Raw genomic sequence first — 27,643 nt, 5'->3', positions numbered from 1 at the left:
TATATAATCTTAGAGTTGGAAGAGACCGGTTAATTGAGTTCAGTCTCGCTTCTCCACTTGCGAAGTGTTCCGGAGAGAGCAGGGGAGGCAGTCAGAGTCCCGGCTAGTGAATGTAGAGCCAGGCCTGGGATGGGTCCCCCGATCCCTAGGTTGTGGGTTTCATCTTATGGCATTAATCTGGTCAAGGGACGTCTTTCTCAGTTTTATTTTCTTACATGGATTCAATTACCAACCAGCTGGGAACAGCTCTTACTTTAAAACCTGCATTTGAACAGGATCTGAAATTTCAGACTCCTGAGAGGGCCTTGGAGCCCTCGAGCGTGGAGACCCATACACGTGGGGCGGAAGACGGAATGAGGACAGGTCTACAGAGGCGAGTGGGGAGGAGAAAGAGCTAAAGCTGGAAAGAAGGACCAAGTCATTTTTTAAAACTCAGAGACAATGGCTTCTAGGTTTCCTAGGCTCCTAGAAACAAATCGAGAGCATGACGCGGTATGGAATTTGCACCTGCTTCCAGAGCTAGGGTACTAGAAATGAGGAGGTGAATCCCCGTAAGAGCACTAAGTCCTGGATTTGCAAACCTACAAGCTCGCAGTCAAGCATTTCCCCCGTACCCTGTAAGATACAGGTCTAACTCCATGCTCCATCCATTGAAGATCCAAAGTGTGGGCTTTTCTAGATGTTTGGTTCTTCTATTCACAGAGCAGGAGAGGCAGATGAGGAAAACAGAGGCCAGGGAAGGGACACAGGCAGGGCCACTTGGCTAACAATGGAGCCCAAATTCAAACCCTGTCCCAAACTGACCGTAGGTCTCTTTCCACCCTGTGGTGCGTCTTTTGGGGGAGGTGTGAGGGGAGCTTAAACACCCAGGAAAAGCTCAGGAGACCAAGAGGCACTGGCAGTCTGTGGCCCCCGCATCCCTGTGTTGGGGAATCATCCGAGCGGCCGCCGGCGCAGGGCCCAGCCCTGAAGGCTCATGGGGCAGCTCGTGCACCCACAGCCAAAGACAAATGGACAGAGGTACTTTCATGCAAAATGTTTATTTGGAATACGTGTGATACTGAGCCGGCCAACCATCCGCAACTAGCAAGTCTTTACATTGTGCAGAGAAACAAGAGCTCCCCGGAGACATTCATCTGGGCTCTGCCGGCATCATGACTTCTCCTCACCCATCTCCACTTCTCGTCACCTTAAGGCCTCTGGTGTGCCTGATCTGGGGGCGGCGAGCCACAGCTGGTGACTGGATGTGACCCGTCGTGTCTTTTCCTGGGATCCTCTCTACTGGCCTCCTCCTGTCTTCGTGGTGCCCAAAGAAATGATGGGCACATACAGAGCTTCTGTGGGGTTCCGGGCCTTTGTGGTCACCACACTTGGGAAGGTAATTTTGGTTCTATTTTGTTTGTTTTTTCTTCATGATGCCTCTGTTTAGCTTTTCTGACAGGACTGAGCAAGAAGACTCAAATTTCAGCTGACCCAAGTGGATAGTAAGTCATTTTTATAATCTGTAGGTTCCCGTTTTTCTCCCTGGCTAGGACATATGGTTTTCATTTCTAATTTCTGCCATATGCTTCTCAACTTGAACTTGCTTTTGTCTCTCTTGCTCCGTGACAGTGAGTGTCACACATGTGGGCTCTGCCACAGGGTGGGTGAAGGGGAGAAGTCTCGCCCCACTGGCGGAGTGCAGCCCCCGCAGGCCAGGCTTCTGTATGGAGAAGGGGACGGATCACCTATGGGGTGTTCTTCCTCCTCACCCTCCCCCCCATCAAGGCAATGGGATGAACGGTTGGACAGTCTGGACTTGCCTTTGGGTTCAAGTTTCAGTCACTGAGCTGAGGCCACAGAACAAGGGCCTCCCTGTCTTCTGTAATAAACACAACTGCGACAGGGGCTCTCGAAAGTCCAAGCCAGGAATCTGCAGGCACTCTGCCCGCCTCTCCGCACTGCTGATGAACCCAAGGACTGTTTCAATGGGCAGCTGGCTAGACCGTATTGACCTTTTGAAGAGGCCTCAATCTGGACTGTAGCCTTTCCTGATTTTTTTTTTTTTTAATAAAGTGTGAAGGCTGGAGACCTATTCTCTCTTTAACCTTCTTTTACCATCCCCCTCCTTCTTCGCTTGGTGGGTCCCACAGTGGGCCAGCCCACGCTCCTGGAACAGGACCTCCCACCATGCAGACTCTTAAAGGTCACTTGGAATCTGTCTCTTAAATCCTGTCCTGAGTAGCAACTCTCCTCCCACAAACAGATGTACAGAATCTACAGTTACAAACAAAAGAAAAAACCAATGTGAAAATCCCCCAGGCCTGCAAGGCCGCAGCCGGAGACTCATCCCGTCCCTCGAGCACAGACGGATCTGGCAGAAAGTGGCCCGGACACGTCGGTAATTGGTTGTGAGAACTCGGGAAACCAGGAGGGCTGCTCCGAGCCCAGCTCTTTAGAGAGTGGGAGCTCGGCTGTACTGGTCACTTTCCAAGAGCTGCTAACCTGATACTTAATTGTGTCCTACTTCATCAAACCAACCAACCAAGCAAAACAGCCAAGACACACAAACACAGTCCTTGCGGCGAGGGTCACAGAGGAAATGGGGGCTTCATCCTATTCTCCATCAGTCCTTTCTGCTGAGAGCTGGGGAGTAGCTGTGTCAGCAGTGAGTCAGCTGTACCCTTCCTCCCCAGAAGCCCGAAGCCAAGCCGCCACCAGGGTCTGTCATCCTGCTGCTGCAAAACGCAGTCAGGGTCGAGTTCCAGAGTCATCGGAGTTCACACACTAGAACTTCATTAACCACCACACTTCAACCAACAGTCAAACAGAAAAGGTTCGCTTAGAAATTACTCAGATCAAGACCTTCACCTATGATTCTAGTAAGGAAACCAGGATCTCAGAGAGCAGATACGTTTTCAGGGACTTTTTAAAAAATTCCAATGCACAAGAGAGCTTGTTCTCTCTCAAATAAATAGCATTAAAAAAAAAAAGAATTCCATGTGACAAGCGATGGACAAGTGTTCGGCAGATGTATGCAGGAGCGATGCCCCTTGCGGGGGCAGTTTTCTGCGGCCCACAGAGACCTAAGGTTGAAAATGGTATAATGAAGATACTCGGTTTTTGGTAATTTCAAAATTTCCTTCAAAGCAAGCCAGTTAGAGCTCTATTACCAACCTGTTTTCCCTTCTCTTGTAAATCAAAAAGTACAAATACATTTCATGTGCAATTCCTCATGTAATGTTGAGTCTGAATGGCCAAAGGTAGAATTTTAATTACAGCGAGCCCCAAATTAGGAAACACCAACAGTTAGCATACGTAGGAGAAAAACAATGACAAACACAAAGTATGAGAACTTTTTTTTCCAGCCACAAATGATAATGGAGAGTTATATAAGCATAAGTAGTAATAATAAAAGAATAAGTAGCATTCAGTTCAAAACTTCTGGGAAAGCTATTTTGGATTAGAGAATATATTATTTACCTCAGAGTGTGCAGGCTTACAAGTCAAATTGTCAAAGTTATCCCCCCCCCCCACACACACCACAAGATGTATATACAGGCTGGAATCCAGAAATTAAGGTTCAAAGTATAAATATTGATAATTTCAACTGAATCAGAATGGTTTGAGAAAGATGGTACAATGTAGGATAGAAACTGAAAGGGTATCCTATTTTGCTTTGTGATATATGTAGGTCACCCTATTTTTTCTCTTCAGGATCCTTTTCTTTCTCCCGAGGAATAAGCTAAAATTTAGTTATTTTCATTAAAAGAACTTCTTAGATGGGATCAGCATATTGCAGAGGAAGTCAGGACAGAGTTCACAGATACGTATATGCGCGTGTGTCTCCGTGTGTAGGTCCGTCTACAAACACCTTCTCCCATTTGCAGCTGAAGGAGGGAGGCATGCCCCACGAAGACCTCCAGGTCGCCACCCTCGTTTGATTCTACAGATGACTTGAGTGATTCACCAACTATAACAGACTGACCTCTTCCCCATTAAATGTTTCTCGGGAAAAAGTTCCCGCCATTCCAAATGCTGAGACTTGGCCCATCTCATTTGCTGGGAAAGCAAGAGCCCACGACAGCTTTTCCCCAGAGCCAAAATCTGGAAAGAAGAGTAAGAACCAAGAGTGCAGATAAGTGTATTTGAAACGATTGTTCAGTATGACTTCGATTCTGTGTGGTTTATTACAGTCCAAAGACATGAAGTTCTTATGAAATAAAGTCATATGGTACAGATAAAAACAGGCCAGTCGGAGTTGTTTTGTGGGCCAAACTGCAGACCACCCAACAGTTCACATTTTAGGAATTTGAAACGTCTAAAAATAGATAAGTGGTTTCTCAAAGAAAAAGAGAGAGAAAGAAACAGGGAGAGAGAATAAGAGGGAAGGAAAGAAAAGCGAGGGGAGGAGGAAGGAAAGCGACAAGAAACCGCTCAGGAAGTGTTAGCTAACAAGACACCTTACTTGGAAAGAAGGGGCAAACGCATAAAAATGCGTCGTTTGTGCAGGCTACGGTGTCAGTAAACACAGTTGAATACATAGGCCTCGTAGTAATTTTGTATTGGCATATATATAACGTCTCTGGCGCTTTTAAAAAATATGCAGAGACTAATAATTAAGGGTCATTCTAGACAAAAATACAATATATGCTAAAAGAGCAGGGGGTGGGGGGAGGAAGGAAGTCTGGTCTCAGGGGAGAGCCCCACAGGCATTCCGAGATGAAGCTGTGTTTTTTGGTCATTCTAGTGGATATGGCAGCAAAAATAGTTGTAAGGGTGTTGGCTGGTTTTGAGCAAGTTATTTTCAAATATCACCTTACAGCTACATTTGCAAAAGCATCTTTGTGAAAAGTTCATTTTGTTAACCCTGTAAAATGTCTATATGGACATCTCTTTCGAAGACAAAAGAAAAGGAGCTGGGCAGTGAAGGGGTTAAGGGATGTGTGCTTTAAAACAGACATGAACCCCTCTGGGCTCCTCTCACACAAAGGGATACAGACTCTTAAATAAAATAATACTTCCTTAAAAATCTGCCACCTCACAATTGTTTACATCATAGAAAAATAGCATTTTTTTTTGTAAAAAGAAATATAGTTACTTTGTTAAAATGGTCTATTTTAAACAGCAATTATTTTTCATATAAAGAATTTCTAAACATCCATACAGAACATAAAAATAGATAATACTGAGGGCAAAGCAGACGATGGCATGTTTGCGAATGATCAAAGTATTTCATCGCCAGATAAATAATACTCTGAGTACATTATGGTACAAGTTTTAATCTTTTAGGAACTTAAAAAGATATTGCTTTTATTCTCTGATGGCAAGTTACTTATAAATAGAGTTACTTGCAGCAGCAGAAGGCCAGACTGATTAGAAATGGGTCGTATATATTCATCCATTTCCCCTCAACTCAAAGTGCTGGAACACCAGGCAGTTGGACCAAGTCCCAAACTCCTTAGCGCGAGCAGGGATGACAGGCCGTAGAGATGCAGAGGGGAACTTATGACATTCACAGTCCTTTCAAAATCATTCACGTCTGAATTTTCACATAGAACCAGATTAACACCAAACTATTTACCAGCTTGGCTAAGTCCATCATTATGGAGAATTTGTGTGGCTCCTTTCTAAATATAGGTATTAACTCTTCGTATTATGAAAACAGATGGTTTCAACGGACTACTGCTTTATTTCCGCAAAGTGACTCTGGAGCGACGAGGAGTTTCTTGGTGGCAGTGGGAGAGGCTGTGACCGCATACTATAGGCCAGTGGGCTCCAGCCGACACAGGGGCGAGCTGGGCCGGCAGGCCAGACGACACCCTGTGAGGAAACTCTAGCAATCTCGGGCTTCACTGGCATCTCCTCACACCCTCTCCACTCTGCTAGGGTCATAGGAATCTGAAAAAGCAAAAGGGAAAAAAAAAAAAAAAAAAAAGCAAAAAAAAATTAGTGGTATATTCAATTAGTGTGTTTTCTGTTTAATCCTCAGACCACAAGTAAGTATGTTGAGGGAACAAAAAATCCACAAGCGTAAAGTGAATGCTTAGATATTTAAACAACATTGATTTCACTGAGGAGTAAGAAACTATCATTAAAAGACTATTTTAAAAGGACACGTGTGATCGTTACCTAATCACAGATGGAAACATGGGAGTTGCTTAACTTTTGAAAGTCCTTTCCTGTTGTCCACAGTGGAACAGGAGGACATCAGGAACTTGAAACTCAACACTGGTAAACCTGCAGGGCTAAGTCTGGCTGATACTCAGGAGTTTTTTCTTTTTTCTTTCTTTCTTTTCTTTCTCTCTCTTTGTAAATTACAACTCTAATGAAATCTTGCTTTAAAAAAATGCATCCTTGTGGGGCGCCAGGGTGGCTCAGTTGGTAAAGCGTCTGCCTTCGGCTCAGGTCATGGTCCCAGGGTCGCTGGATGGAGACCCACATCGGGTTCCCTGCTCAGCGTGGAGTCTGCTTCTCCCCTTCTATCTACCCCTCCCCCCACTGCTTATGCTCTCTCTCTCTCTCTCTCACTCTCTGTCAAATAAGTAAATAAAATCTTAAAAAAAAAAAAAAGCATCTTTCTAATCAAATGCAAGCTTGGGGACGCTGAAATCCTGACTGCCTGGCCGACAGCAAGAAGCCTCCTACCCCCGACCACCACCAGCCAGTGGACAGGCCTGGGATGGACTCCTGATTGGTAACAGCCTCTTCTCGGCCTTCCCACGTACCCAGGTGTACAAGCCTGGGCCACCATGCTGACCCATGCCACAGCCCACATGGGAAAATCCCAACCTGGGCCCAAGTGAGCCGGGTTTCCAAAACGGGACCCCATACACAAGGTCATGTGGTCGGAGGGCTGCGGCCTCCTCAATCCGACCCCCTCCAGACTCACAGATCTCGGGGACCAGGTCAGCCTCGTGCTCACCTGTGGGCCTCCTACAGCCAGAATTTCCTGCCACAGCCCATCAAAGGTGTCATGACTATTTAAGAGAAGACACGTAACAGAATCTAGAAGGACTGGCCGAACTCGGCAGTTACAAACACTACTGCAAAACGGTCTTTGCTCTGATCTGTCTGGGCCACTGTCCCTGACGAAAGCCATCGAGATCCTTCCCAGCTTCTCTAGCAGCCAGACACTCACACCGTCTCAACTCTGCCTGCCACAACCGGGCTACGATCCCTCTGCGACCGTGACAACGAAGACCGTGCGGACAGCGCCGAGTCGGGCAGGAGAACCCAGACGGACGAGATGTGGAAAGCCGCCCGCATAGCCACAAGCTGGCAGGGTGCGGGCGGGTCTGCTCCTTCACATCTTTGACTCTTGGCCACCTGGCATGTGACGACACAGGCTGCGGACAGCTGGGCCGCATCCCTGTGCTCCGTCAGCCTCCCGGGTGCGGATTCCGAGGGTGACCCACTTGGAGCAAAAACCTCCTTTTCTCCCGGAAAATGGGGTGGGCGGTCCTAACGGATGGCACGGTGGGTGGGGTGCATTTTCGGAGGCCAGAGGCAGGGAAGGGGTTGAGCATCTAGGGAACGTCTGGGTCCGTATATAGGGCATGGGGCCGCCCACTTCCACCGGGCAGAGGGAGACACCACCCCACAACAGGCCTGCGCCCCAGGGCCCCGCTGCCAAAGCTCGCCACCCGGAGCCGGGCAGCTGGGGAAGAGCTCTGGAGGACAACAGGCTCCTTCTGCAGATCCGGGAGGATGTGGGCCCATAACCTCATGTTAAATTTTTCTAGAAGTTGTGTTAAAGCAAATAAAAGGGAACAGGTAAAATTAACTTTAATAATATATCTTATTTTGCCAAAGAGACCCAAATTACTATCATTTCAACGGGTAATCAATATAAAAATTGAGAAACCCCCCAAAAATGCTTAGACTAAGTGTTTGAACCCTGCTGTGTAGTTTACACTTGTAGCCCCTCTCGATCTGGATGAACCCCATTTCAAATGCTCAAGGACCCACACGTAAGCAGGACCTACCATCCCGGCTGATGGAGGTCTGGCGGACAGAGGGGTCACTGGAGTCATGAGAATCCTGGCACCGGTGGGCAGTATTTCAGCGGGAGACCACTCATGAAGGCCTACCCTTTTGGGTGTTTTGTGCATTAACACACTCCAGAGCTAGTGACCTTGAAGCTAGGCTGACCTCCAGCCTTCCCCTGAGCGGCACTGCTTGTCACCTCACAGCCTCCCAGGACACCCCCCACCCCGGCCTGAATCTCTCTCCATGTTCTCCTCCTGTGCCCACACGGATAGTGTCGGCCATGGAGGCTACGGAACCAGCAGGCTCCGAACACTGCCAGTGCCTGGGATTATGCTTCCGAACTGGAACAGGATCCATCCAGCAGAGATGGAATTTTGTCACCTGAGTTAGTTCTGAGGCGCTGCCTTCTTAGTCCGAGGCCCCACAGACCATGGAAAAGATGTCAGCTGAAAGGACCACCTTTAAAGATTTTATTTATTTATTTATTTGACAGAGATCACAAGTAGACAGAGAGGCAGGCTTTGAGAGAGAGGAGGAAGCAGGCTCCCCACTGAGCAAAGAGCCCGACGTGGGGCTCAATCCCAGGACTCTGGGATCATGACCTGAGCAGAAGGCAGAAGCTTTTAACCCACTGAGCCACCGAGGTGACCCGAAAGGACCACCTTCAAATTGCAATAAAGTTACTCTATGATACAATGGGTACTACGACACCACACAGATCATGAAGTTCTAGAAGGGCACATGTGTGTACGCTGGGCAGGGGAACATCACAGATATCTGTGACATAAACTTATTTTAAAATTCCAGAACAGGGGCGCCTGGGTGGCTCACTGGACTAAAGCCTCTGCCTTTGGCTCGGGCCATGATTCCAGGGTCCTGGAATCGAGCCCCACGTTGGGCTCTTTGCTCAGCAGGGAGCCTGCTTCCTCCTCTCTCTCTCTCTGCCTGCCTCTCTGCCTACTTGTGATCTCTGTCTGTCAAATACATAAATACAAAAAAATCTTTAAAGTTCCAGAACAAACTCTGAATCTAAGTGGGCTGTGAATTCGGGCGTGGTGAATGGGCTCCTGCCCACTGGGATGGTGGGAACAGGGGCGGGACGGGCACTGAGATGATGATTTCTGTGTGTAGAACGATAAAACATACCAAGAGGAAAACAAAACCTAAGAGTTTATCAGCAAAAAAAAAAGCAATGAGACTATATATAAACTTGTGAAGCAACAATGAGGGGAAAAGGTAACATATCTCCAAGTTTGACCATCTCGATTATACGATCTGCTTCCTCTCAGAATGAGTTTGAACAGGCCTGGTGACTGTCACGTGAGGGGCTGTGGAGGTTCACCTGAGCCCTGGGGCATGGACAAAACCTCATAGGGTCCTGCTATATAATTATTTAATCGTGCCAATGTGAGCTGTGTGGCATCCCAGGAGCTCTCTGCCTTTCTATCTGGGGTCACTTTGTTACGTACTAAGAAATCCATCAGATGGAGAGAGAAAAAAATTCTTTTTTTTCTGTCAGTAACTATTGTTTAAGAAAAAAAAGGGTCTCGCAGAGCTGTTTCTAAGGGCCGGCCAACATAAAAGCTGGCATCATCTACATGCTTTCAGATACCCGTCCCACCCGCATTCGCATGCCGAATGGTCAAGCTGAAACGGGAGGGAGTGCCTCACTGAACTAGCCATTTTGTATTATAAAATCCTCCTTGAAATACGTGGGCCGTGTACGAGACACAGGAACCTGGACAAACTGGCATTTATTATTGTAACAGGATTTGTCTCATTTTAAAATCCTTACAGTTCTTGGGATGAGGCAGGACTGAGGGAGAAACTCATTTTAACTCACACTTATAAGCAGGTGGGCATATTTCGGGTGGGGAAGGAGGGAGCAGGAGAGGAATTAGGCAGAAGCCCGATAAATCCCAACAACTCAAAAAATGGGCCACGTAACACCTTTTTCCATCACTGTGGCAAGAGCTGCACATCCTTACTGTTGTCTTTCTTGGCAAAGACCAAACTGGTCCAGTCGGATGACCCAAGAGGGCCCCGACAAATGGGTTATTTCCAACATGTATTTTGTAGAAGCAACAGAACAGCACTCACTAACGCTCCTAACAATCATACTGCATTTGTGGGCAAATGTAAAAAGTGCCACGGGCAGGTTTTGTGGAACAAAAATTCTGGACATTTCTAGCTGAAACAAGGATTCCTGTTTAAATCCTTGGATTTCAGAGTAGGAAAGAGAGAGGGGTAGGGGCCCAGCCCCACAGTAAGAGACCAGAAGGCCTGGCTCAGGACAGGGGCCCGGGGCCCTGGGTCAGCGAGGTCACACAAGGGCAGAGTCTCCCCTTACTGTAAAAAGGTCTGCTGAATGAGTCAAGGTCCCTTCCTGTCTACAGTTTACAATCAGGTCTTTTGACATGTCCCTCTGCTCTTCTTTCTCATTAGTTCTAGAATACATCATTGCTGATTCCCCGGCCCCTGAAGAAAATGCTAGAAACAGAGATGCCAGTTTGTGGCAGTGCTGGGAGGATGAGACTACGTTTGGGGGAAATCCCGGTTGCTGCCACCAGGAACCTGCCTTGTGCTTTGACCTGGAGCAGCTCTGAAGGCGTTAAGGTGATAGAAGGGAGAGGCCCAAAGGTAAAACCCTCTGTCCTGGGGTTTAGCACTCAGACCTTAGGGGGCCTCCTGGGACAGAGCTGGTGGGTGAACCTTTTAGGGGCAGAGTGTCCAGAAAGTGTAAACTGATCCTTTTAACTACTAAACCTTTTTCAAGTTTCAAAACAGGTATGGTAGCAAAAACAGATAAAAGTGTGGGACAAAGGGTTTTGGAAGGTACGCAGTAAGACCAGGCATCACAGGCGGCGTAGTACAGGTCGTTACCTCGGTGCGTCTTTCTTACCAGGTGAATAAAGTGTGTGCTGGTGGTCTGGGTGAAGGCTTGTTTGGGGCAAGAGCGCAGACTACCCACAGGATGGCCTCCTACAAGGTTCATCAAGGTCCCACCAAGGCGGGAACGCTTTACTGATTTCCCTCTCCACAGTAAGGCACCCAAAATTTGTTTCTGTAGGTAACTGTCTATACTTGTTTGCATAGATCATGTCCACAAAGACATAGTCCTTCACAATACACACAGGATCTTGATTTTTAAGCAAAGCTTCTGGATAATTCTTTGTAAAATAAAAGGAAGACTCTTTTGGTACAGTAATAACTGACAACCTCAGGATTTTCATCACCCACCAACCCGGGGTTTTCTGCACACCGCCGGCTCGCCTGACCCCTCACCTGGGCACCAAAAGTCCTGCAGGACGTCCTTCTCCTCCCTCTGCGCCGACGGATGCCCGTCTTCTTCCAGCGGGGAGCTGCCACTGGATGCAGGGGGGCTGTTCCCGGCCTTCAGAGACACCGGGCCTCCGGGCGGCACCCTGGGGCCCCTCTCGGCCTTCAGGTCCTCAGCCTCATCCACAGAGTCCGCGCTCCGCGAGCTCAGGAGTCTCATCCGAGACACGGAGTTCACCTCTTTCATCCTCATCAAGCGGTCAGGGTCTGTTCTCCTCGGGGGGGAGGCCAGTTTCTCTTGTAAACTTTCGATCACTTTGGAAGTGCTTCTGAGCCGCTTTTCGGAGCCCGGCACACTTGGGGTCCTTTCTATAAAATGGAACAGCGTGGACCTGAAGGGTGGTTTTGTCCCCACGTCCTTATGATTGAAGGGCTGGGACTCCTGGCGGCTGGGCTGAGGCTCGGGGCTGGGGGCCTCACTGGGGACGGTCCTGTCCACACTGGAGCGCTCAGCGGCCAGGGGAGCCCGACGGGCACTGTCCCTCTCCCCGACAAAGAGAGGGCTTTTGGTCCAGCCACACTTTCTCCTGCCATAAAAGGCGTCCGTGGACAGCAGTGGGTTATCCGGTGGGACTGAGCTGGACACTGACTCCTCCCTGGGGGCCTCCGGCCCGCGGGCACTCCCGTCAGGCTCGGGGTGCTGGTTCTGTCCCGTTCTCCTGGTGCCTGGCAGCAGGGACTCCACGGCCACCTCAATGCCCAGGATCCTTGCAGCCCTCGCTTGAAGGGACTCATTCGGGGGGATTTCTATTGCACTCGCTTCCCCTACAAACCCATCTAATTTCCGGGCACTCCGCTCTCGTGCGGGCGGCAGGCCCACCGACCTCAAGTCCGGCGCGGAGAGTCCTCGGGGTTTGCTGGCGAGAGAGAGCTGCGGCGGCGGGCTCCTCTCCCCTCCGGCCCCGGCCTTCCGAGGGGCCGCTGCGCTCAGCTCCAGCGAGATGGAACCGGCCAGCAGCTCCTCACCTCCCTGGGGCGGCTGCAGTTCAGCGGGATCTGATGAGGACGCTGGTTTTGTGTCACTTGACCTAGAAGATGTCCCTCTGTGCAGCAGGCCCGGGCTGTCCGCTAGCTTGTTCGCTCTGTGCTCAACCTCCTGGTGTCCCTCTTCCGCGCCCATGCTTCTGTGCGCCCACAGCGAGGCTGCACCCCTGCCGCCGCCTACTGTCGCAGTGCCTGGGGACAGAGGCGGGGCCGGGGACCAGCTGGGCTTCTGCTCATCACTCCAGCTCTCAGACTTACTCTTCACTCTCCCCGGCTGGGCCCCGGGCTCATCCAACACTGGCCTCCTTCGGGGCTCCTCAGCTCTCCAGGCCCGGCTGTCTTCACTGAAGCCCCAGTTCTTGCCTGGGACATCAGCGTGGACTTCGCACGGCCACTCTGTGTCACTGTCCTCACTGCGACTGTCACTGCTGCTCTGACCGCTGTCCTCCTCCTCCTGAAGCTCCTTGTTAAAACTTTCTAGCTGGCTGATCAAGTCCCAGGGGCGCCGGCTAACCGGCTTCAGGAGAAACTGCCCGAACGGCTGCTTGCTGTTGCAGGGGCCGGTGGTCTCCCCCTTCACCACCTCACCCTGGGGCCTGGGGCTGGTGCCGCAGCCACGGCCGTCCACGCCCGCCTGACCCGGCACTGCTTTCAGAGCAGGTGCCTGGTGTGTGCAGGACATAGTCCTCGAGAAAGCGCTGTTGCTGGAGGGGCTCAGGGACATCTGGCCTTTGAGGGGAGGGGCCTTTGGCCCCTGGTTGTGGTCCCTGCAAGCTAACGCCATGGGCACGTGAGTGTCAGAGGCCATGGGGTCTGAAAATTTGGGAGTCAGTACGGCTTTGGGGGACCTTCCCGGCTTCTCGGCAGGGGGGTGCCGCGGGCTTTTGGAGTCCTCGGTGAAAGTGGTTTGTGTTTGCTGATCTCGGTACTGGTGCCCTGGCCACGAGCCAGAATACTTGAGCTCTCTGTGTTTTGCAGGGGGGATGAATCTGAGGTCATGTGTTTGTTTGCCTTCTTCTGGTTCCCCCAGATCTTGTTTCTGGAACTCTGTTCTCCCAGCCATGCTTCCTGTGAGAGCCTGCAGCTCCAGGTCGGTGGAAGACAGGCTCAGCAGACTCTGTTCTTGCAAAGCCGCGCTCTTATCAAGCCCATTCTTCTTCTCGGTGCTCTGTTTTAAGTCATTGTTGTTCGTATCTGTATCTGGCAGATGTGATTCGGATTTAACTGGGATGGAAACCAAACAAAATATCGTCTCGTTCATTTTTTTCTTTGAACTTTTCTTGGTCTGAATCCCAGTTTCAAACTTCTTGAGCTTGGTTCGAGCTTCCCAGGTACTCTCGCCCTGTGGGCTTGGGGAGGAGGCTGGGCCTTCTGTGTGTCCATGATGGCTGCGGCCCACAGCAGGCCACCGTCCTCCTGTGGCGCCGTGGTCTCTGTGGTCAGGAAAGCCGCCGTTCTCCACATCCCTGGGGAGCTGGCCCCACGGCCACTGGGGACTGGGCTCAGCGGTGATGGAGCTGCTCACGCTGCCCGGCAGGGTCGTCACCACCTGTGAGCTCAGGATGGCACCATCGTGCTGACTGCATCCGGGCGCAGGTGTGGGGACCGCGCTGGGACTGGAGTTGTAGGGCTTCTCCTCAACCTTTGTTTCCTGACAGAAACCCTGGGGGTGGGCGAGTTTATAATGTCGGATCCGCGGGTCGTCAAAGGGAATATAGAGAACAGAGCTGTCGTAAGCGGTGGTGGGCCGCGGCTGCCGAGGGGAGCTGCGAGGCGAGCGTGGGCTCACCCCATACGTGCTCCCGGCTCGCGGGGGGCTGGGAGGAACCTGACAACCAGAGCCGGCCAGCTCCATCGGGGCCAGCGGCTGACGGGGACCACCACACCCGGGCTGGGGGGCTGCATAGTCCCCGTAAGGGTTGGAGATGTGCTGCGGCGGTGAGCGGTACGACGGCGGAGGCACGTACACGGGCGGCTCCAAGCCGGAGTCGGACGCACACGGCTCCAGCCGGGGCTCGTGAGTCCTGCTCAGGTAGGAGACGCACAGGTCCGCCTGCTGACTGTCCCGAGAGTCGCTCTTCTCCGCGGCCACCCGGCTGTGCTGGTGAGTGTCGTAAGAGGGGGGCTTGAGGGGTCGCCCGAACTTCGGCCGGGGTAAAGGGGCCGAGGCGGCGCTCTTCTCGGGGTTCCTTGTGGATTCCAAATTTGGTGCACAATTTGGGGGATAAAATGGCATTTTAGGAACACCTGGAAAATGTCCATCGTTTAACGGAATGGGAATGTCCATGCAGCTCAGGCCCTCGGGCAAAAGAACCCTGGGCAGGGACTGGGATTTCCCTTTGCTTTGGGAATTCAGTGCTCGCTCTCCTTGCATGAATGGGTATAGCTCTTGAAACAGTTTCTCCCCGTCACCATCAGACATCTGCCGCCCTAATTTCCTTGGCTGATTCCAGCTCTCAAGGCTGGTATTCTGCCACTTGGCAGGTCCCGCCATTCTTAGCTCTTCTTCCCAAACTGCCTTCTTCATCACATTCTCTGTCCTTCCTCCAACTTCCCACGGACTCTCCCTCATATGGACGGGCAGACTGTGCGCCTGGGCCATTGCTCTGTCCTCCAGATCTTCTCGGTCCCTTGGCCCCAGCACGCCACTGACCTCCTTTCCTCTTCTTCTCCGGTAGGTGTGGTCGGGAGCAGGCTGGAGCTGGGAGGACCACCTTAGCACGGGCTGATGATAAAACCTACAAAACAAAGAGGCATGGGAAGTTATACCCCGGGAGGAACCACACAGAAGGAACATGTCCTTCTCTGCTTCTGTGACTGGTGTTCCAAGTCAAACTCGGGTCAGTACTTCTGCAAAGTATCTTCCCAACCAGAGTTCTTACAGACTTTAAGGAGAACGTGGCCCACTAGTTATGGCCAGAAGGCAGCCATGCGTTTTCCCACCAGGGGCCTAGGAGTGGCAGCAACAGGCTGCCCACAAGAACATCAGGACGTTGGTGGTCCTTGAGAGGTCAAGGCTCTTAGAACTCGGAAGTGCCTAAGCGAACAAGGGTCAGCTGGAGAGCAGTATTCCTCCAAGTGTGCTCATGGGCCCCCGGGAGTCCCCTCCCCTCCGCGTCCTAACCACTGAGCTCTCCTGGGAGTCCGTCTGGGAACCTGCTTCTCAGAACCCCACCCTAGGGCAGTGGTTCTTAACTGCAGTGTGGGCAGGAATCACGAGAAAGGGTTGCTCAGGCGCAGACTGCCGGGTCCCATTCCCAGTTTCTGATTCAGCAGTTCCGGGCGGGACTCCGCAGAACTGTAATTCTAACACGTTGCCAAGCGATGGGGTCCCAGGCACCCCACTCTGAGAACCATCACAGCCAGTCGCTGTGAACCATGACTGCACGTTAGAATCCAGAGGGACTTCCCAAGTCCTGAGGCCCACACATAGCCCTGCTCCATCACGTCAGAGTCCGAGAGGCGGGAGGCAGACCCGACAGTGGGGTCTCTCCAGGCACCCCACACTCCCAGTGTGTGGCTGAGAGAGAACCACGGCTTCCACAGAGTTCCCGTAACTTCCTTGATGGCAGAAGCCCCCAGTGGTCTCATTAAACACACACGTTACCAAGTCTCTCGGGTAAAAGTTCCCATTCTGTGTCAGGGTCAGGTGCTCACAGGTGATGTGGGAAACACTGCTCGGGCAACTTGGAGAGGCACCAGGAGAAGGGGGGCTCTGTCCGTGCGGCAGGAGCCCCGGGCAGGTAGGGGATGGTAGCACCCGGGGCCAGCCTGCTAGCAGCTCGCCCCCCCTCACCTGGCCACACGGCAGTTTCCTTGGGAGCCCCCCGTCTGGCCAGCAGGACGACATTGCAACATCCCCTCACGTGATTCCAGCACACGCTGGAGTTCGGAATCACTGCTCTAACGCAGCTGAAGAGACCTGCACAGCATTGTGGCCCGGCGCAGCGACGGTCGCAGGCTGCTCCGAGTGACCGGGGGCTGCGAGGCTCACTTCTCCAAACTGCGGAGAAACCATCAGCCTGAAGGCAGCGTGGCCCACGCAACTGCTTTGATTAACAGACAATGGTCCAACTCCAAAACCGCTGTTCGTTTTTGAAATTATAAAAGCAATATGCATTTGTTGTCAAAAATTTGGAAAAATAGAGGAAAGTACAGAAGGCAAAAATTGCTTGTCATCCTTCCACTCAGTGAGAGTTACTTTGATATATACCATCAAGTCCTGGTGTGGGTGAGGATGTGGATTTTGAAGAGCCCTGGTGCCTGCTAGGAATCTGGTTTATGCAGACACTTCCCTGCATACACAGTGCAGACAGCCGCGGACACCTACGTGGACACACGTTACCAGGTGCTCAGTCCACGCCAAATGCCTTCTGTCCGTGGTGCACCAGCCCCCCTGAGACAGGAACTGCTGTCCTCCCCACTGGACAGAGGAGGAAACGGAGGCACAGAAGGTAAGTAACTTAACACTAACATGCACTTGGGCACTTATGCTGTGTCAGGCACTGTGTGAAAGATGCCAAACGAACTATATTTCCACTGTTCTCTCTCCCTTTTACAGGAAAGGAAACTGAGGCACAAGGAGGTTCGACATCTCTCCCAAGTCGCACAGCTTGTAAGGAGTAGGGACAGCTTCAAAGACAGTTAAGTGTGACCAAATAAAGCCCATTCAGGTAGCCACTCCGTTTCACTTCTTCCAATGTAACGCAAAATTCCTCAAGTGCATAATTTTAGCAGATGAACAGTATTGTAACAGATCCCTTTAACCACTCTTGGGCCTCTCCAGAGGACATTCTGAAACACTCTGAGGAACGCTGTTGTTCGCAAACACTAATCAGGTCTCAGCTTAGAATACATCCTGAGAAAAGGAATTAGTAGACTGGGGGCATTGTGTTATCTGTATGGCCAAATCTGCCCTTACATCCATGGTTCCAACTGACTCTCCCCTCCGTGGTGCCAGGAGGGCCTATCCTGCTGAACCTTTCCCATCTCTGGTCACTACAATTAAATTGTTTCCTTATTTGATAAGTGGAAATAACTTCTGATTGGTTTTAATTTGCATTTCATTGGTTACTAGTGAGGGTAGCTGTCCCTCCCCCCACCCCGGCCCCCAACAGTACTCAGGTGTCATTTGTGGTTTCGAAGGCTTCCTACAACACAGCCCACTTTTCAGCTGACAGTGGTGTGAGGATGGTGGTGGGGGGGGGGAGCTCTGGAGCCGCTGGTTCTGGGCAATAGCAGGTGAAGGTCTGGGGGGCTGTGGGGGAGCAGCTGCCAGGGACGGGCGGAAGGGGGACCATTCCCAATGCACAGGGAAGAGGCTGCTGTTCGGCGGGGGCCCGGGTGGTGAATGACTAATACACATCTACGAGCATCATCATCGTTAACACAGGCATACCTCGCTTTACTGTGCTTTGCAGACTTGTTTACAAACTGAGCGTTCAAGATTTCAGGGGAAGAAGTCACGCAGACAGGGCGGCAACAGCAAGAGAACAAGAACTAGGAGCGAAGCCTGGAGACAGGAATGAATCACTGACCTTCTTGTGAGAACACACGAACGGGTGAGGCGTCGCTTTTTATGGGCGAACAAAGAAAGCTGTTTCTGGAGGTGGAACCCACTCCCGGTGAAGACGCCGTGGAGACTGGTACAAGGACAACAGAGGACTTAGAACACTACAGACGCTGAGCTGAGAGGCACAGGCCTTGAGAGGGTTCAGTCCAAGAGTGGAAGAAGTCCTGCTGGGGGTCCCATGCTGTCAGAGAGCATCACCTCTCACAGAGAAAGCGTTCACGGAAGGTAGCGGCGACCGGTGTGGCCAACGTCACTGCTGTCCCTTATTTTAAGAAATGGCCACAGTCACCCTACTTCAGCAGGTACCAACCTCCAGGCAAGATCCTCCTCCAGCAAAAGGATGATTTTGCTGAAACCTCAGACGGTGGTTAGCATTTTTAGGAATATTTTAATTTTTTAATTTTCAATTTCGTTAAGTAATCTCTACACCCCACATGGGGCTCGAACTCACGACCCTGAGAGCAAACGTCGCATGTTCCACCAAGGGAGCCAGCTAGGTGCGCCCATTTAGCAATATTTTAAATTAAGTTACGTGCTCTGCTTGTTTAGATGGAACACTACTGCGCACGTATGGTGTGGTGTGTGCGTGACTTAAATATGTGTTGGGAAACCCCAAGACCCCTGACAGAACCCACACTGTCCCCGGGCACACGGTCAACAGTGCGGGAGCAGGAACGGTACTTCGGAATTACTTCTTTTGCCTCAAGTCCTGCTCCCATCCCCATTCCAGATACCTTCTCCAGCAGCTGCTTAAAGCAAAACTGAGCTACGGGTTGAAGTAGAAAATACCAAAATCAAGCTGAGGTAAAGCATTTGCCGCAGAGCAGCCCAAGTGCTTCTGTGTTGACTCTTCATACAGAGTGGCGGCTCTCCGGACACTGGGCCTGGCTGAAGGTCGGCTTCTTTGCTTTTGTTGCTACTGAAATCTTGTTCCGAGCCCTGAGGATCTGAATGCTTAGCAGAACCCTTCTTGGGCAGGTTCCTCAGGGACCTGGCAGGGTGGAAGCCATCGCCTCCGCCCTCCTTTCATAGCCCTGACCTGGGGTGAGGGGCAGCAAGTCACCACCGTGAGTTCTGGAGGCCGCAGGCCCTTCCCTCCGGAAGTCCCCTGTGACTGCCCGTCCATCACGGATGTCCTGAGAAGCAGCAGAAGACGAACGGACTCTGGGGTCTCAGACTCTGTGCACAGCCCAAGGGCAAGACTTGAACTCAGTAAGAAGTGACAACTGTCACGGACCCAATTAAGAGAGAGCGAAGACTCTCTCTTGCCCCCGTTCTTCAGCAGCTGGCGGGTGGGCTTTGTAACCACACGGCTTTAATAAGCACCGCGCTCACTCCTTCCAGTCCTGTGACCATCTTCCTGGGGCACCTGACTTTAATGAAAAAAACCACACTGTGTGGCTTCCGCTCATTTTCTCAATGGATAATGCTTCTGGCTTCTCAGTAAAAGTGTGGGGTGCTTAAGGGCCAAGAGGTGGCCGGGACCCTCAGGGGCTATTTGCCTATGGATGGACCGTGAGCACGACCGGAAGACAAATAGAGGAGGACATAAATAGGGCAAGATCACAGATCATAATTACCTCCACGAGTTATGTAGTCCCTTTTCTACCCCACCAAGAAAGGTGATGTTGTATCACCCAACTTTGTCAAAACTGCCCCAAACCGATCAAAGTGGCTAAACATATTGGATTCAACTTTTTTCTATTTGTACGAGGTAAATACAGGTCATCTGGGAAATATTAATAATATATATAATAGAAAATGCTAAAGAGCCTGTTTAACAAACATCTGCCCTATACCCAAGATGAGCCTGACTCTGACAGGTTCAAGTGGATCCCACCCAGGGGCAGTTCTGGTCAGCTTCTCCCTCAGACAACTTTTCAAGCATGGGTATCTACGGGCTTTGATATCTGATGTCCATTCTCTGCATGGCTTCAGGGCCAAGAACAGATTTTCTCACACCTTTGAGGAAATGAGATGAGATCAAATTTTTCTTTTAAAAAAAAATGAGAGCTAATAATTTACATCTTAAAAAAGTTAACAATGGGACGTTTTACAAAAACAAGCTGAACACATTAATACAGGGTGGGAAAAAAGATAAGAAAAACAAAGTGGAATGTGAGAACTCAAATAAACTGTGTGGCCAAGTTCAAAGAGACAAGCAGGGTCTTTCTATGGAGCCCCTGGGAAAGCAGGACAGAGGTGAGACAGACGTTACATTGCTAACAGCCCCACACCTTATCACAGAGAAGAGACCTGATGTCAGCCAAACAACGGATTAAAAACTGTTGGGAAAGTATCTGAAAGGTGAACACGTGAGAAACAACATGTTGGAAGGAAAAGAGGCAAGCACGTTCACTTCATATATAAAAGCTAACGATGAAAAAAGTTAGGAGACATTTCTATTAGTACACTCATGACTCATTTTCAACCACAACAGAAAATACTGTCCTCCTTTAAAAAAAAAAAAAAGCCTACTCAGAACGGCAGTACGGGACGTGACTTGGAACCACAGTTTCACACGCTCCGGGACCATCTTCTCTGTGGACTCAGGTTCTCAGGAGCTGTACCCACTCATCATCCGGGCACACGAGAGCCTAGCTGTGTCGATACTATCGATACTCCTCCATGAACAAGATCCTGAACCTGGTTCCCCCAGGGGCAGCCGCCAGGGTCTGGCCAACTGTGCTTCCTGCTGGAGGTCCAGGTGGAGGGTGGCAGGTTCCACCGACGCGGACTCCAGGTCCCGTGAGTTCTTCCAGTTGGCAAGCCTGCCAGTCTAGCAGACGCAGGTGCTGCCGATCGCCTTCCCACCCTACCGGTCACATCCTACAGGACATGGGGGACAGTCGTGGCACTCGGCCAATGCTATTCCTTCAGAAGCCACTCCCTATTCCAGCTGGGCCCATCTGACCCAGACCCAGAGTCTGAGCATAAAGGCCACTTAAAAGCCTCCCACTCCTCGAAGGGAAAGCTCTCTCCGTCCAGATTGGCAGAGGCGTCGGGCCATCCCTTCAGAGTGACTCAGACTCACCAGTCCCTGTGTGAGATGTCTGACATGTTTCTGTGATCGGTCAGCCATCTACTGCTATGGAATTTGCTCTCGATGCCCTCCGGGCCTGGAAGCCTGCAGTTTTATTTCTCAGGGTGCCTCGGTATACTCAATGCGCTGTACTGTGGAAGAACCCGCGGACCCAGGGTAATAAAGAGGGGATTTTGGAAATGGGGAAACGTGAGGGCAAGAGAGGATTAAGACTCACATATGGAGGGCAGCATGAAGACTGGAGAAGACAAGGTGGTTCTGGAAACATTATGGATCAGTATCACAGTTGAGCAAAAATTCACTCTGAACAAGAATTGTTACTTGTACTTACTACCGGTTACTTGTCGCCATCTGATCTATTTCCCAGCTTCGGGAAGACGGTAGAGCAGAGGGCAGAGAGGAGCTGGTGGCTGTGGTCAGGCCAGAAGGAGCCCAGCAAACCCGGGTCTGCCGCCAGGGAGGGTCAGGGCCTCGGCGCCCACACCCAGCTACAGGGAGCATGGCTGGCTTTGGGCTTCTCCGTGCACCAGCAGGGAGGGTTTGCTAATGCCCAGAGGGAAGCCCGAGCACTTGGTCAGGACGCCGGGCTTCCCCGCCTGTGCCTTCCGCGACATCACTTCCCTTCACTTTGGCTCTGATTCCTCATTTCTACTCAAGGGATGGGAACAGTTCCTTCCTCTCTACGTTTCCTGGGAGGGCTTCATGACAAAATACACTTAAACTGTTTGGTGAAGCGTCTAACACAATAAGCCCTCGGTTTTTTTAAACAAGTATTACTATTATTAACCCAATTAAAATAAATTCTCCGCAGCGACGATCATATTGAAAATTCTTTTCCTTGCGTTGTCCGAGGAAGGAGGTAAGCAGCACAAAGGAAAGAGAGAACTGAGTGTTTGTCTTATGTGATGATTATTTTAGATGGGCATTGTCTTTTCGGAGTCCTAATCAATGGGCCTTCACAATAACAGGAAATGATGATAAAGCTGACTGTCATAACAAGACTCCGCCCCTCTGGGGAGGGCTGGTCTCTAAGGAAGAAGCTACACCCGCTTCCACAATGATCGTGGAGAACAAACCAATATTAGTTCGTGAAAACAAGCAGGAAGAGCAAGCTCTGATCCATTTTTTTGCATGTAACACCAACAGGTGAGGCAGATACTGAATTTTCATGTTTTCTCTTTAATAAAGACATAGCTCCACCGTGAAAACGTCCTCACCGATGCATATACAATGTCACCATCAACAATGAGGAAAACCATCCCTAGTCTCTGGCTTCTCCCCCACGATCCTGTCACCACGCACATGGACGTGCAAGGAGCACTCTCCGTGCCTCAGAGGCTAAGCTTAGAGCAGTGCCAAGCGGGGGAGCCAGCCCCTGAGGAAGGTCAACCTGAGCCAGAAGGGGCTCGAAGGAACGAGTCCGCTCTCTGCATAGACAGACGAGACACTGCCCTCCGTCAAGTACAACAAGAACACGTCAGTGCATCCACTCCACTCTGGTCTCAGGCTCTCTGACCCTCCTCAAGAACTCAGAGGTACCACCATCTCCCAGAGTGAGCCGGAACTGCAGACGCACTCAACGCTCTGTTTGGACCCGTGTTTCATCTCCTCACCACTCAGTGCCTCTCACCTGGGTATCTGGGGCTTCCCTCAGGACCCAGTTCTGTGGTGGAAGGAGGAACTCAACTCACTGACGAGGGTCCGGCTACCCAGGTTGGTGAAGCTCCAGGATGTGCTGCTGGAGTCTCCCCCTTAGCTCTAGGGACACCTCCTCATCCTCGTGGCTGATCTTCCAGAAGTCTCGCGTTCAAAGGATCTAACCTGCTTCTTGTCGGGAAGGCCTGGTAACAGGAAAGCCACGGGAGAGGGTGTGCGGCGGGGGACCGGCTGCAGGCGTGTCTGGATGGTGGCAGCGCTTAACAGCCAGAACAAGGCACCTCGCGAGAAGGGTTTACCAGAAAGACAGTGGGAAACACAGGGGTCAGAATCTTCCGTGTGTGTGCCCACGAGCTCCTCGGCTCCAACAATTCGGACTTTCCTCTGTGAGGAGGTCAGCATACCACCACCCAGTAATTAGGAAATGAAGCAAGCGACTCAAAGACAAATAATGTCTGTGGAGATACAGTTTTGTGAAGAAAAAGAGATACGTGGAAACAGATGTTAAACTTGAGGCCTTCCTTTTTGGAAAACCATTATGAGCAGGCGATGTCTTGAGAGAAGCTTGAAAGGCCTCTGAGAAGTGACTGTTTACCACACCCATTAGCCCTATCGAGAACGGATGTTGGCTGATCACATGGAAAGCTCCTCGGATGAGGGCCGACCACATCAGAGCCCCGTCTAGATGGTGCGCCTCTCCTGAGCGACGCCTGCCGCTGATGACAAGATGTAATTGCTAGTTATTCTCGTGGTTAGCTAACAAACAGCTTTACCAGAATTCCTGGGGCCACGCAGGGAAGAACCTACGCTGGTATGACTTTCAGACCCAAACTCCTGCTACGTTAAGTTATTTTACAGCTTCCTCTGATTATGCTCTTTGCGGAAACATAGTAAGGAAGCCGGGAATGCCTGATAACGGCCTTTTACACATTTTAAAGGTAGCGAAGTATTATTCAGAAAAGGCTACTTACATCTTAAACATGCAGTTTCCTCCACGTATAGATAACAGCTCGCCCTTGCCCTGTGCCCGCTTCCTCTGTTCTCTCCTTAATCTCGCCGCGTGCACGTGCTCACAAGCCAGCCTCGGAACGACACAGGACGTGCACCAGTTGCTCAACTTCGTGCAAACTGACGAGCTAAACAGTACTTCTCATTAAAATCTTTGAACACAGATGCAACCGTGAGCTTTCAGGAGCATCCCTTCCATGCTGGCGGGGGGAGGGGGGGACACAGGCACCACACACGATGCACTTGAGAAGTTATCTGTTGTCGGTTATACGGCAAAAACGAGGACATGCTAAAAATCTAGCACCAACTCATTTGGTATACAGAATGCTATCTGGAGCTTTACGACAGCCACGGTCTTCCAGCTATGAATGTGTCAATCCTGCAGCGACATCTGACGGGGCCCACGAGGTTTTTCCCTGTACCATGTGAGCAGCTTTGGTGCAAAGCCTGCAGCCAGCTCCATCTCACCATCTGCTAAGCCTGCTAAGCGAGACCACTCAGGAGTGGTTAGCCTTGAGGTAAGTGCTCGGAGTATCTGACTTAAGGGGGAAACGCCAAGTACGTGGAGTTACTAAACGAATGACCTGTGAAAAGAGCAGGTTTCGGGATGCATGCTCGGCACCCCTCTCTCTCATCCACAGCCCCTTTATGGAGGGTGCGTAAAGATCACAGAGCCACATCCGGTCACCCCTCCTCCCTGTCCACCTTCCCTTCCCTACCCAGCCCCTGCTCCCTGTCTCCGATGATGGGAGAGGGCTGAGATGTGCTAACCAAAGCCCAAGCCCAACCACTGACTCCTTCTCTCAAAAACCGCAGAGGCACGGGCAGGAGTCATTAGTGGCGTCTGGAGCTAAAGCACCGTGTAGAAGCAACAGCACAAGTAGTCACCGTGAGTCAAAAGTCCTGGCGAGTAGGGGCTGCCGGTGATAGGAATCGGCTCCTCTGCAGAGCAGGGAGCAGAAGCACGGGGAGATGCAAGCCCAGCGACAACGGGGGACAGAGAGCGAAGAGTTCCCCAGGGGAACAACTCACAGCCCCGAGAGAGGTCGACTGACTACCAATCTTGGGTCTCAGGTTTCTCATGCCCACACCAGTGAGGCCCCGCTCATCTTTGTTCCTCCCCGTGGGCGCTCCTGAGACTCCGGGTGATAGCCTTACAACACCTCGACCCTCACCCCGGAGTGGGCTGGGGTCTTGCACCTGCAGAATCTACAAAGGAAGGAAACTTCCCCGCCAAGGCTATTCAGCCTCTTGGGAGTTGTGCTGCGTCTGTGTCTGTTCCTTCCTTTCCTTTCCTCCCTTTTTGTCCCCAGGAGGTAGTTGTGTGGACAAAGCCATAGAAACTGCCATCTCGGCTGCTCAGCCTGGAAAGTCAGTACCCCTCCTTTCCACCATGGAACCTTCCCAAGCCAGCCCCGCCCAGATCCTCTCGCTAGGAAAAACCTTCTCCATTTCCCATTCCGTCTTATCCTAATGTTCCGAAACACTCAGCATTTCCACAACCGCCTTGGTACGGAAGTACTAGGTTTCATCGGATTTATTTAAAAATTTTTCTTGAGTGTTAATAAATGCAAAATTCCTTAATAGCAGTCAGCAAAACCAGAGATGAATTCGCAATGGTGTCAGCTTTTGGGAAGCGGACAGTCCTGGGGACCAAAAGACAGGGCTGGCAGAACACCCCAGGGGGAGCTGCAGAAGTCCTCAAACTGCAGGAGGGGCTGCCGGTGGGAGACAGGGAGGGAGGCCTCCCAGGCAGGGCTTGGTGCACTGGGGGCACACGGCGGTGTGCCCAGGAGAGGGCAAGGGTCTGGGGCTTGGAGGAGGAGGCCAATGGGCCGCTCCAGAGCTGGGGGATAATGTCGCAGACAAAAGGGACCAAGGAAGGGACTTGAAAGCTCGCACCAGCCCTGACACGCACAGAACACACCCACTGGAGCTTTGGGAAGCGGTCGCTGTCTTCTTACTGATCCCGATACCTGTGTACAAGGAAGAAGAGACTTGGTCCTGTCTCCACCCCCAGCACAAGAGTTTCTGGGTGAGCTAGCAGGTCCGGTCCCTCCCCTCCCCTCCTCTTCCCTCCCACACAACACAGCTGCCAGCATCCTCTCATCCTGGGAGCGCGCTATCACCTGACCTGGGAACAGTGCCAGCCGGGAGTGCAGCCCCTTGGGCGCGCTGGGAAACACATACACCGCATGTTGGAAAATTGAGTCAAGACTCCAGATGTGAGGGCTGTGTTTGTTGTTTTGTTTTTTTCTGAACTGAACTGGATGTAAGCAGCCCTTACCTAAGGCACTCTGCTAGAAGGCAAGATTAGTTAATTCCTGAAGAAAGACCAAAGTGCCAGCGTGCCCACCACCAATCTTGATGCTCCCGGCGCACCCCCGACGACAGCACCCTTACCAGGCACACGGGGCAGCAGCCCTGCACACACACATCTCCTCTGGGTGCCACCACGTGCGCTCCTCCAGCAGCTCCCGGCAGGAAAGGGACGTGGCTGTGCTCCGAGAGCCACTGCACATCCGCGCATGCGGGGGGGGGGGGGGGGGGGGCGAGGAAGCAAGCAAGGACAGCCCACCCCTGGGGCAGCTTTGACAGGAGCTCACAGAATCCCGCACCCCTCCCGGACGGGGGCAGCACCTGTCCTGGCCCGACGCTGCTAACCATGGGGCCGCCTCCAGCCTGCCTGGCAGCCCAGAGCCTGGGGACTGAGCCGGGCATCAACTGCTGTGGCACCCAGTGGCCCTTACCGAGTCACCAACATGCACTGGCCTTCGTGTCCCTTGGCTATAAAATCAGGACACTGCTAACCTGCCATCCTACCAGAATAAAACAATCCCACCTTCTTCTGACCCCTGAGGCCTTTCCAACCACTCTGACCACCCTCTTCTCCAGGGAGGCCCTAGGGTACGGAGGACTGGCCTGTGGTGTGGGGACACACTCTAGAGCAAACCTCACCCCACCGGAGGCACCGCCAGAAGAGGAGGCCCTCCTGAGGCTTTCTGGTCTGCTGGCTTGGGGTTGGGGGCCCTACTGGCCCCTCCAGGCCCGGAGACCAGCCCCACAGCATCACTGTGTGGGACAGGCACACCCCAAGACCTCAGCTTCACTGGTCCAGACTGAAGGCTGGGCCTTGGCAGAGTACCACTCGTTCATCCGGATTCAGAATTCACGTAAGCCAAAGTATTGTTGGGTTTTCTTTTCCTTCAACTTCCAGGCTCTAACTGCTAGCACCTATTTACTTCCTCTCGAGGCACTATTTTTTTTGTTGTTGTTTCCTGAAAAGGAATTCTCCTGCCTACCTTTCAGTTCACTTTTCCGTTTGCCTCCTGTTTCCAGCTCCGTATAAGCTACTGAAGAAAGAAAATACCTTTTTCAGTTCAACCCAGGAAGCCTTGCAGCTGGTCTCCGAGCTCTGGACACTGGCATGGAATTTTGCAAACATGTATGCATATTCTCTTTTTACCCTGTAAGGCAAGCTTCCATCTGAAAGCTACCCTACATCTCGTAAGTTAATCAGCCAACCTCAGAAATGGGCAGAGATGGCCAGATCTGTCGAGAACTGGATGTCAAGACATGCAGTACTCCCAAAAGCTACCCATCTGAGCACTTTACTCAGGACAGAAGGAAAGACTGCCTATGGGTCCCATTATGCCTACCTGCCTGGAGGCTGGGCTGTGAGCGCTGGTGGTCCTCAACAGCCTGTCAGCACAGAGGGGCGAGAAAGTCCTGAGGAGCTTGTGGATGAGGCTGGGAGACACACAGCCCACCCAGAACTCTCCAGGGGATTTTACTGACCTGTACTCTGATCTCCGGGTCGGAGGGAGACCCACACAGCCAACCAGGCCTCTCTGCAGGGATTCTACCGCCTCGAATTGTTACAGTTGTTACAACGGTGGCAGAAAGAACCGAATCCGTGAGCACACATTAAACACACTAGGCACGCAGTACCGCAACAAGCTCTCTGGCAGATACACAGGAAGGGGCAGACAACGTGGAGAGCCTCAGTGCCCTGAAATCCCAGGTGGAAGGTACAGACACACTCAGCACAAAGCTAGAAGACAGAAAGC

General features: G+C 51.6%; 1 protein-coding gene across 2 annotated transcripts in view; it reads right to left on the bottom strand.

Moving 5' to 3' along the window:
• Positions 1 to 1,021: 1,021 nt before the first annotated feature.
• The window catches only part of JCAD (junctional cadherin 5 associated), a 78,150-nt gene continuing 51,528 nt past the window's right edge, over positions 1,022 to 27,643 (bottom strand). For both annotated transcript variants that reach the window (XM_046012648.1, XM_046012647.1), the window contains exons 3-4: positions 11,257 to 15,032; positions 1,022 to 5,880 (exon numbers count right to left, since the gene is read on the bottom strand). In XM_046012648.1, coding sequence (XP_045868604.1) covers positions 5,846 to 5,880; positions 11,257 to 15,032 — 3,811 coding nt within the window. In that variant the 3' untranslated portion in view covers positions 1,022 to 5,845. The remainder of the gene's footprint in view (positions 5,881 to 11,256; positions 15,033 to 27,643) is intronic.

The sequence above is a fragment of the Meles meles genome, chromosome 7 (genome assembly GCF_922984935.1).
Source record: "Meles meles chromosome 7, mMelMel3.1 paternal haplotype, whole genome shotgun sequence".
Classification (NCBI taxonomy): domain Eukaryota; kingdom Metazoa; phylum Chordata; class Mammalia; order Carnivora; family Mustelidae; genus Meles; species Meles meles.
This window is presented reverse-complemented; position numbering and strand designations above follow the sequence as displayed.